Source organism: Temnothorax americanus, unplaced genomic scaffold, assembly GCF_048541705.1.
Source record: "Temnothorax americanus isolate GAGA-0224 unplaced genomic scaffold, ASM4854170v1 Scaffold6, whole genome shotgun sequence".
NCBI lineage: Eukaryota > Metazoa > Arthropoda > Insecta > Hymenoptera > Formicidae > Temnothorax > Temnothorax americanus.
The window spans coordinates 3,685,241-3,696,017 of record NW_027509751.1 but is presented as its reverse complement, the minus strand read 5'-3'; the positions used below and the strand labels follow the sequence as shown (position 1 = coordinate 3,696,017).

Here is a 10,777-nt window from a genome sequence, read left to right as displayed (position 1 = left end):
CGTTGATCTCGAAAATAGGTGATCGCGCTAGGAATATATGGGATAAGTGTCTCCGGCAAGGAACAACGTAAGCGCTTCAAAACAATATCGAATATATTAATATTAATATCGTCAAGATAACATAATTAAATATCAGGTTTACTATTCGTCGCAGCCGTTTTTTCTCGGACCGCTGAAACGAACATTGGCATTGGGAGATTCTTTCTACGTCTGACAACACGATCGACGAAGAAATTCCGCGGGTGCCACACTCGATGTAGCACCGACGCGATTTTACGTATCAGCGAAACGGCTCCACTCCGACTTTCCGCCGCGCCCTTGGGACGCGGCGCACATTTCTTCGGCTGGTAGACATAACATAATCTTACAACGTTACAGATATGTAATTCATAGGTGTGCGCTTGTGGGTGTATATATATATATGTATATGTATATATATACACAATTCTTTCTATTATATCTATATATAAGAGGAGGCTCATCTCGAGATCGCCCGGTCAGGTACCTCCGTTGCTTACGGATGCATTTGGATAGCGGTATACGCGTTACTTACAAGACGCGTATGTGCAACGAGTAAGAGATAACTTGATTGTAATTATCAGCATCAACGCGCGGTGCAAGCAATCAAATGAGCACCGGGCATTGCGCCCGGTTTCATTAGCGATAGACAAGTTACTCGCGAAGGAGACTATTGTCTACAGTTTCCTTTCCTATCATATATATAACGTATATATCTCGGTATTAACTATTTCTAGTAATAATATAACAATATATCAACGTCGTAGAGAGGAAAATTAAGTGTTTGCTCGGCAAAGTCAAGCCAGGCGACTCGACTCGAGTCGTTCTAGCGTTCCTCAGCACCGGAGGCGCACCTGCCTTGATCTCTATTGCACGAATTACCACGAGGCGATTATCAACTATTGCACCAGTCGTGCGTGATCACACGTACGGTAACGACGGCACGGCGAGCGAGCACCCGAGGGGGACAAGAAGCCGCATCCGGGTCCCGGAGGTCGCGTGCCCAAGTCGCGCTCGTCAGGATCGGAGCATTGAAGCGCGACAAAGCCGCGAGATTGCCGTTAAAAGACTAAAGAGGAGCGAAGAAGAACCACGCGCCAGGACGAATCGTTCGCGCGTGATTTTGTTTCACTTTCGTTGCATTTGAGCGAAGCGGAATGGACCGCACGGATAAAAACGTCGCAGCGAGCAGGAGCGAAGGACATATCGCCAGCCGATCTGGCAAAGAAGTTATAGAGAATGATATTGGAAGTTTATATAGTTCGTTTCTTTATCATTATTATCATTTTCACCATGAAACGAATTGCATGCTACAATATTATTCGTCTCGATATAGCATACTTCTGAGTAAACACTTCAATACGAAGCGAATTTTAAGCTAAAGAAGCTATAGAAAATTACAGAAAATATTTCTTTTCTTCATCATGGAACAAATTGTATGTTACAATTTTATTTGTCTCAATATGAAGATAATGCATTTCTAAACAAACGCTTCAAGATGAAACAAATTGTATTTCACAGTAAGACCTTTTACAATGAAATACAATTCGCCTCATATTGAAGCGTTTGCTTAGAAATACATTATCTCTGTATCGAGACGAATAAAAATGTAACATACAATTTGCTCCGCGATGAAAATGATAACGGTCTCATTGTGAAATATTCTCGCTTCGTCCCTTCTCAAGATAAATGTTTTCCTTTTTTTTTTATTATTATTATTATCTGCCTCGTCTCGTTTTTATCCGTGTGACCCGACAAATCTGACGATTTGAATTCGAAGGAAACTTTGGCACGCAAGTCGATACACGTGCGCCTTAATTAAACCTCGGCAATTAATATCGCGACTTTCCGCGAGGGCGGGGGAAGAAAGTAATCGAATTCCACCGGCCCCGGCGAAGTAAATTTGCCCGGACTCGTCGTCCGCGAGTCCGGAATAATCGTGTAGTTGAGCTAATACAGGCCGGCTAATCTGTCGCAGCCGTATCTTTAACGAGTTTGTAAATTCGGCGTTACGATATTTCACTTACGTCTACATACTCCTACGCATTTGTCGTATCGTAAAAGTGTAAACTGTACGCTAATGTGCTGATCGTTGATTAATATGTGTCGATATACCTCTAAGATCGATAGTGATGACGCGGATTAACGAACGGGACACGTGAAATTTGCTCTCTAGAGCGGGAAACGAAAGACTAACGGAAGACTTTTGTAATATTTGCTGTTTTAACGTGAGAAACGAGCGCCGTCGTCGTTCGACAGCGTTACGCATATTGAAAGACAATGAAAACGCGCGATTCGGAAAGAAGGAAACGAGAAGGCGCGACGCGAATTTAACAATTCATGGTCGAACGACGAGACAAACGACCGATGAAACATATATATAATATTTATATATATATTAAATTCTCATCTTCAAACTTTAAAAATTAAATTAAGTAATATTCGTAAAACAAGTCGTACGTAAAATTTGAAAGAAAAAACTAACGAGACGTAGTTCCAAGCTCGATTCTAGATACCGTCCGCGGTATTCGATAGAAATCGGGACGCGTTTTGGACGATGATTGCTGACGCTAGTACGCGGCGCGGGCTACATCCTCAAACATTGTCCAATTGGTAAATATAATTATTATTTACAATCTATTTATGCGTAATTTGTATATATAATCTATAAACCCGAGACGCGTGCAAGTCGGTTGCTCAAAATATATATCTATTCCCGCGAGCTCTTTCAGCTCGACGCGGGCAAAAGTACGCGAGGATCGAAGTCCAATTGCCGTCATCGCAACGGAAATGATAAGAATGTAACATGGTAAAAGAAATAAAACGAAATATAGGGGGAATAAAAGGAGAAAAACGCGATACGCGGTTCGTCTCATCCCCAGAGGAGGGGAAATCGGAACAAACGACGAGAGAGAAATGACGCCGCTGTGCATCGCGCCACAACGGCTCCTATCTATCTCTAGACTAGAAAGAAACGCGTCGCTCTCGCGGCCGGCGCGTCAAAAATTTACGTGGGGAGGATTTCTTTCGGGTAAACGCGTAGGGGGGGGGGGAAATTACGCTTTTGCATTTGCACTTTGCCGTGTATGTCTAGGTCTACGTACGTGGTTCGTACGAAAAATTCTCGTGTGAAAAATATCGCTAAACCTAGTCGACGATGACGACGACGAGGACGGGGACCGTTCTCTCAAGGATTCACGTGGGTGTCCCTGAAACAACGGTCTTTTCTCGCGCGACCCCCGTTTTAGTCGGTCCTAAGCGTCGAGACCGCTCGTCTCGCCGACTCAAGGGGAATCGCGCGTCTACGAGGCAAGGAACCGGGACGGGCAAGAGGGTCCAGCTGAGGAGATCAAACCATGAAAACTTCAACGAAGGGATTGCACTCGGTCTGCGGTGGAGGCAGCGCGGCCATGCGTTTATCCAGCTCCACTCGTGGTAGATATGCTTCGATACGCGCATCGGGTCCCGTGGCCGTGGACGTTGGCAGCGTCGTTGCCCCGGGTGCTAATTGTAGACATTCAGCTGGCGCCAACTGAGATCACACAATTTATCTAGTTTTAACTAGGAACGAAAAACCGTGTTCGCGCAAACAAATTGGTCAATTAATAAAAAAGCTAATACGAGCTGAACACGCGGTGTCTCGTCTTGACAAGTAGAGCAGTTTAAAGTTTAAATCTTTATTTTTAAGAAGCTTTTAGTAATCAGTTTTAATTTGTAGACGCTGGATAATTTACGCCTTTTCATTAAAATTAATTTATAAAAATAAATAAATGTTAAGTTAAATAAGAGATATACGGTCGCTCTTGATTTTGAGAAGACAAGGCTTTACTCACCAAAGCAGCTTGCTGAGGAATCTGCGCGATACCGCCGACGCTCGCGGAGGTGTAATAATTGGTCGGGCTGACCGGCGGCGAGGGATAAGGCCAGTAGAAGATGGGCGGCGGATACGGCGTCGCAAATTGCGGCGGGCCGCGGGGCAACATCGCGGCCGCAGGCGGAAATATCGCCACGGGCGGTGGTGGCAACATCGTGCCCCCTAAAGAAGAAAGAAAGAGAACGACATTCAACGTTCGATCGAAATTATCCGCTCGATTGGCTTAGTTAGAGCAACGCGAGTGAAAGGAAAAACGCGGTCATGCTCCGTAAGATCTTCTGCGATTCGCGAACCCCTCTGCTGACCCCTGACTCGAGGTCAGCCTTTCGCGAATCGTAATATCGCGTAAGTCTCGAACTTGGCGTATCATTGACAAAAAAAAAAGGGGACTCGCAGTACCCACGATCGTCCGTTATGTATGTACAAACGTAAAAAAGAGTGCCCACTATGTAACCACTCCACAATTACAACGAGTGACATCGTGCAGATCCGCAGAGATGTTTTCTAGAAGCACACAAAGCGTTCTCAATTTAGTAATGCGCCAGTTTACAGTCGACCATGTTCGACAGCGTGTCTCGCACTATGAAAGTGATGAATTAGTGAGATAGTTTGTATATATATTTTTAATGAAACAACCACTAAGATCTTCTAACTTCGCACGCTGCACGATTTCACTTTCAATCAGACTGGTCTTGCACGGTTTGAGCAAACGGTTTCGCCGGACCGGTTTCTGGACTCACCCGCACCTAAAAATTCAAAAGCAATCCTGTTCGCTATTTCTTAAAGGTATAAAAGTAGACTCTGAGATCGTTGCCAAGAAATAATCATCCCGTGCCGCGATTACTGTGCTCAGAACGTGCAAGAACGCAGTCATCCAAAGGAATAATGACTTGGACTTGGCCTACCTGGAAGCACAGAAGTTAGTATTTGTAGGTCCCGCTACCATAACAGCAATCGACACTGCACCATTGTAACACGATAATATAATGTATCCTTTTTTATATATATAATATGTAATGCAGCACCCCCAACTTGCGATTTCGCCCCTCTGCCAAATCACCAGATACACGCACTCTCTCACTCTCTTTTTCTCCCCCCTTCTACCCTTCCTTTCTTTCTCTCTTTCGCTCTTTTCTCTCTCTCTCTCTCTCTCTCTCTCTCTCTCTCTCTCTCTCTCTCTCGTTTCCTTCTCTCTCTCTCTCTCTCTTGCCCAACGAAAAAGCCTTTTTGCGTGCGCCTTTTGTGACGAAAGTACAGCCCACTTGCGTGTCACTTCAAGAAACGTTTGCTTTAAAAAATTCTGAAAAATAAATAGTAAATCATGCAGATTATCTCGAAATTATTCCGTCGAGTAAACATATGGTTTGAGCAAAGACGTGACATGGACGGCAGGTCGTACATTTCGCACAATTCAACGTGAATTCGTATCGCATCGGGCAATTTGCGGGGATACAGGAGGAAACGTGTAACACGATGAGAGGAATATAAGTAGATTCGCTAGATTAGTCTCTAACAGGCCGCTGGGATGATCGGCATAGGCAAAAAGCAACGGCTCGTAAGTATTGACCACATTGAAGAGTAACTTTTGAGTAGCGATTTGAGTAAATCGAGAACTTTAGTATCTCGAAAGAGCGGGTAATCACGAGATGGGAGAGGAGAGACACTTAGAGATCCGTCTTCCGCTTGGAGATAAAAAGTGGGAAGACTCACGTACAAAAATGACAAAGAAAAGAGAAGGAGAGAGAGAAAGAGAGAGAATTTTACGCGAGAGAAAGAAAGACAGAACAAAAAAACAAGGAGAATGAGCGAGAGAAAGAGAGCTAAGAGTTACGACACAGAAATCTCCAATTTGATCTGTAGATACCAAAGATACCTGTGAGCCCAATGAAAAAAAAAATGTATAGAACGTAACAAGATACCGCGTGGTGGTTGCAATCTTCAGCGGGTCTCGCGAGTCCGGGCGCTGTCTAGTGTCTATTTCTATCAATGTGAATTAACTTCAATCTCAGTTTAACTTATACTTTTTATCTTTTTCGCAATTCTTGGAACTGGAAAAAACTGGATAAAAAGATAAGTTAAATCGGGATTGAAGTTAAACTACATTGGTAGAAATGGCGTTTAAGGAGGAAACGCGTTCTCCTTTAAAAACCCGATCGCTTAAAGTTATACGCGTCGCCTCGCCTCGCCTCGCCTCGCGGTGCGGCGAGCGAGACGGCGCAACGGGACCGACGTTGCGAAGAGTGCAACCACCGGTGCGACGGTATATAATATAATCAGGGTAAGAGTCCACCAACCCGGCAAGCAAAAAGATATATATATCCACAAGGCACATTTATTAAACATAATCGTTCTCACCGTCGATATAAAAATCATCGATATACAGAGTGTGTACAGAAGATAAAAAAAAAAGAGAATTACACCGCGTGTATACGTGTGTGTATGTATGTGTGCGTATGCATGGATAAACACGTGTATACCGCGTGCGCGTGTCCTACGTCTTCCGGGGGAGGAAACGGGGGGGGGAGAAAAAATGAAAGAGATCTTGAGAAAGACGTCGGCGGGGAGATGAAGAAATTATGGGAATGATTGTCGTTAACGCTAGGACACCTTCACGCTCTCGACATACACTTGTGCCAGAACAACTCCGAGATGCATTCCCCTACGGAAACGATGCGAAGGGCGACCGGTTGGCGCGACCGTCCTCGATGAACGATCGCCGGTTTCCGTTTCGCATCATCCCACCGTGTCTCGCTATCTCTATAATATCAATTAATGCTACACAACCGGGGGGGGGGGAGTCGGGAGACACGTAATCCCGATATTTAAAAAAAATGTCAAAAAGATGCACGACCCCACGGTTCCTTAATCCCAGGACGCCCCGCATTAGGAACGGCATAATAATTTACGGTTGCGTCTTCACGATTGAAGATTTCCATATTCTTTGACGGTGTGTCTCTCTCTCGTTTCGTCTTGGCCCCGTGGCCAAAATTCACATCCGCGGTATCTCGCCTTTAGCGTCCCGAGATTAAACGAACGATCGTTTTTACCGTGCAATTGTGCTCGACGTCCGCGTTCCTTCTTTCTTTTCCTTTTCTCTTTTTCACAGAACGGCCCTCAATTATCCTCAGGTAAATTATCTTCTGGAACAGTTACGTTATTAATACCGAGAACCGGATCGAGAATGTTTAATGTAATAACAGGTACTTTACCGCGCAGCGGCCACTATGACAAGATAGAACGTAAGATTACATCAAGACGCACACTTTTGCTACCGTTGATTCCGTACGTTAGTGTTACCGCGTCGCGGGATAATCGCAGGATCGCGCGTCGAAAAAAAGACAGACAAAACGGAAAACTTGTTACGAGGCGGTTCGGAAGAAAGGAGCGTGAGAGGCCGATTTCTTTTTCTGTCGGATAAAAAACGCGACGCCCGGAGAGACAGTTACCGGCCGTAATGTATGTAGCCGCGCGCGCGAGGGGAAGAAAAAAAGGAAAAAAAAGAAAGAAAAAGATCGGATCCGTTACGCGAGAGCTCGCGGAACGCGACCGGAGGAAAATTATAATATCCCTCCACGAAACCACACGACATGCAAGCCAGAATCGTTTTCGCATATCCTCGCGGACATATAACGGAGCTAATTATGACCGTCCCGTGTTTGTGTTTACAGCTATATATGTCCCCCTACTATTCTAATAACACATATATATGTATATAAAAAAAAAACCGTGGCAAGAGAAAGAAGTGAAATTACCAATAAACAACACTTTGCGATCCGCGCGACAGATCTCGAGGATCGGCTTCGCCGGAGGACCGCGGCTCTTCGTTTTTCTCGCGTTTTGGTTGCGAACAGTGGAAGCCCGTTTATATTGGCGTGGCAGTGCGTGAGGTATCTCTCCGAAGTCCATCCCTCGCGAGAATAAAGTCGGCGAGCTGCGTATCCTCCCGGCGAAGCCGATGCTCGATTCCCTGATACACCAAATCTATCCATCCGTCTCAATGTGTGTGATCTCACCAACTACACTATCACAAAAGGTATTAGGCCGTAAGCCCAGCTTTGAAAGAGTAAATACCGCCGACACCACAGTTAAATCACAAGCCGCGAGAGCGTATACAGAGACGGCGTGTTTATTTATTTATTTTTTTTTAAATTAATTCCGCTTTCTTCGCTCCCCGTTATCGTATACTCTCCAAAACCAAAGTCCGATTATTAATGCACATACTCGGTATACTAAGGTATTATCCGTCACACACGATGGAATTAGTGCTGGATCACATCCGTGTACTTATGTGTGTACGTGGGCGTGATTATTAACGATATTATTGTACTAAATGCAGTGAACGCCATGTGTACGAAGGTGTGTGTGTGTGTATATATATATATGCGCGCGATTTTCCCCAAATATAAAATAACAGAGCAAAACGGGTCTTATGTGCTTTGTTGTATAGGGTCTGATTCACATATATTAACTTTCTAGTTATCAAAGCTTGTATGTTACAATCCTTTGGAGAAAGAGATAGACGGAAAAGAGATAGATCCGCAACGAGACCAACTAAGAGCGAACTGTGTGATTCGTTCGCGAATAATATAATTAGTGACGAAATTTTATTTACACACAGATTGTAACATACATGCGCATAATAGATGCCACGTATAAAAGAACCTACCATACGTCCGAATTAAATCTTTAGAATATATAACATTGGATGGAATGTCCATTTTATATTACTTAGTACTAATAAAATATTTCTAGCAAAATATATAAATCATTCTCATAAAAATATATGTATATACGCATACATATATGTATATAAGTGTGTATATATTTATATATATAAATGGATATTTCTGATAGTACCCACTTGTAGGCTTCTCTCAGAGACAATAAGCATTCTCGTTAGACACTTTTTCACAGATACCAGTTAAATATCAGACATTAAAGTCATAAGTATCCAAAATTGCTTAAATAACATCATCATTGAAATACAAGATAGCACGAGCGACGTATTATTACGAAATCATATATTACATTAACAAAATTTTACAATGATTATTCTCATGGAAGGAAGAACTCACACAGACTTTAACATTTGATACGTTGAAATGCCTGTGATAAAAAATGTCCAGAGAATATTAATGTTCAAATAATTCCTGGCTTTCGGTAAAACCCAGAACTAATCTAATCTGCGTATACACTATGATAATTCTGAAACGCTCTGTATGTATATGTATATAAAAGGGAGCGCGTATGGATCATAGAATTTTGAGAGCTAGACAAATTACTTCGTTTTCACATTGCATTAGATAAGGCACTTGGTTACGCTTACGTGGAAAAGCGTTTTCTTCAATAGGTACTCCATGAACACGTAACTACGAACGAACGTATGCGCACGCCAAAAATGGAATTTTATATACCGCTATCAGTACAACTAACATGCTCACCGAAATTAGCTCTGCTGCCTAAATGCATTAGGATAAGAAAAGTAAACCGACTTGCGAGTTAAGTACCGTCGTGTAAGTAACGCCCGAATTTGTACCAAGCATTCCCAAAACGTTAGGTACACTTCATCAGCTGGACAAACGTTGTAAATGACGTTCTGCCAGTCTTGCACGGAATACGAAACGGAATGTCGTAGATATTCGCGAATAATTACAACGCTTACTCGCTAAGAATGTACATAAATCCGTCAAAAGTCGTATTGTCGTAACACAGCGATTCCCACGTAGCATGCGTACTTCCGCGCGAATAACAAATTCTTGCGGAGAAACCGAGGCAATCGTTTCCGTTCTCCTTACGAGGAAGAGTCTATAAAAAGCTAGAGATCGACGCAGTGGCGCATCAGATCTGAGGATAAAACTGAGCTGGATAAGGGAAGCCCGGGGCTGCGGTTGGGGCTGGTGCGTGAAACGCCGCTGTTGGTGCGTGCCAAGCATGCGTACGTTTCGCGGCGACGCTACCCGCCGTCGCGTCGGCAGGGAAGGCGGCGTCCCACGTTCGCTTTAGACCCATTAACGCGGCCGGATTTAAGGTCTGCGCGGTGGGCATGATAGGCGCTAACAGCCCATGCGGCGCCGGTGCCCGCAAGAAGGGATAACGGGGATGATGGGGAACATTGAAGAACAAAAACGGCGTAGCCGCCGCAGCTGCCGCGGCCGCTGCTGCCGGATTTGTCTGTGGTGCGTGGAGAGCGGCCGCGACGGCAGCTGCCGCTGCCGCCGAGGGTCCTACCGCGTAGGGTATCTGGGCCGAATGAACCACCGGATTCGAGCTCGTTAGAGCTAGAGACTTGCTCGTGGCGGCGGCAGCGGCAGCGGCGGCGGCGACTGCCGAAGTGGGTGAATGGGTGGTCGAGGTAGGAGACGGATTCGATGCCAAAGCCATCAGCCATAGGTCCTGATTCCTGATAGCCTGCGCCTGGGCGGCCTGCGCTTGTGCCTGAGCCTGTGCTTGAACGGCCTGAGCGGCCTGGGCCTGCACCAGAGCGTGAATGTCCCACAGGGGTGGCGGTGGCGGCGGCGGCTGCGCGGTCGGTACCGGCACCGGCACCGGTGCTGGCGCAGACGGATGTGTGAAGGTCGCGGGGGACTGTGTGGTCAACGTACCGGGTGATAGGAGTGCCTTGGTCGACGGCGGTGTTACCGCACCTGTCAATACCAGATTCATGTCGTCGCCGCTGCACTGGAACACTTCGATGTATCGCTGCTTCTTGCCGTAGATCATGTACCGGTGATGCCGCTGGGTCGCACATGCATATGCCGATGCCTCACTGTTCATTTGAATAAATGCCTCGCCGGACGGTTGACCCTGGTGAAATGATTACAGAATTGAAGATCAGAGAGAAACGAAATAAAAATAATTATCCGCACATAAAGTATGGTTGACCGA

General features: G+C 45.1%; 1 protein-coding gene across 2 annotated transcripts in view; it reads right to left on the bottom strand.

The window, feature by feature from the left end:
- Positions 1–75: 75 nt before the first annotated feature.
- Positions 76–10,777, bottom strand: part of LOC143905303 (RNA-binding protein fusilli-like) — a 35,442-nt gene continuing 24,740 nt past the window's right edge. The window contains exons 10-12 of one of the 2 annotated variants that reach the window (XM_077420639.1): positions 10,495–10,696; positions 3,852–4,054; positions 76–3,550 (exon numbers count right to left, since the gene is read on the bottom strand). In XM_077420639.1, the coding sequence (XP_077276765.1) occupies positions 3,368–3,550; positions 3,852–4,054; positions 10,495–10,696 (588 nt within the window). In that variant the 3' untranslated portion in view covers positions 76–3,367. Of the gene's footprint in view, positions 3,551–3,851; positions 4,055–8,017; positions 10,697–10,777 lie in introns of those variants that run through there. The other variant, XM_077420637.1, reaches the window with a different exon arrangement.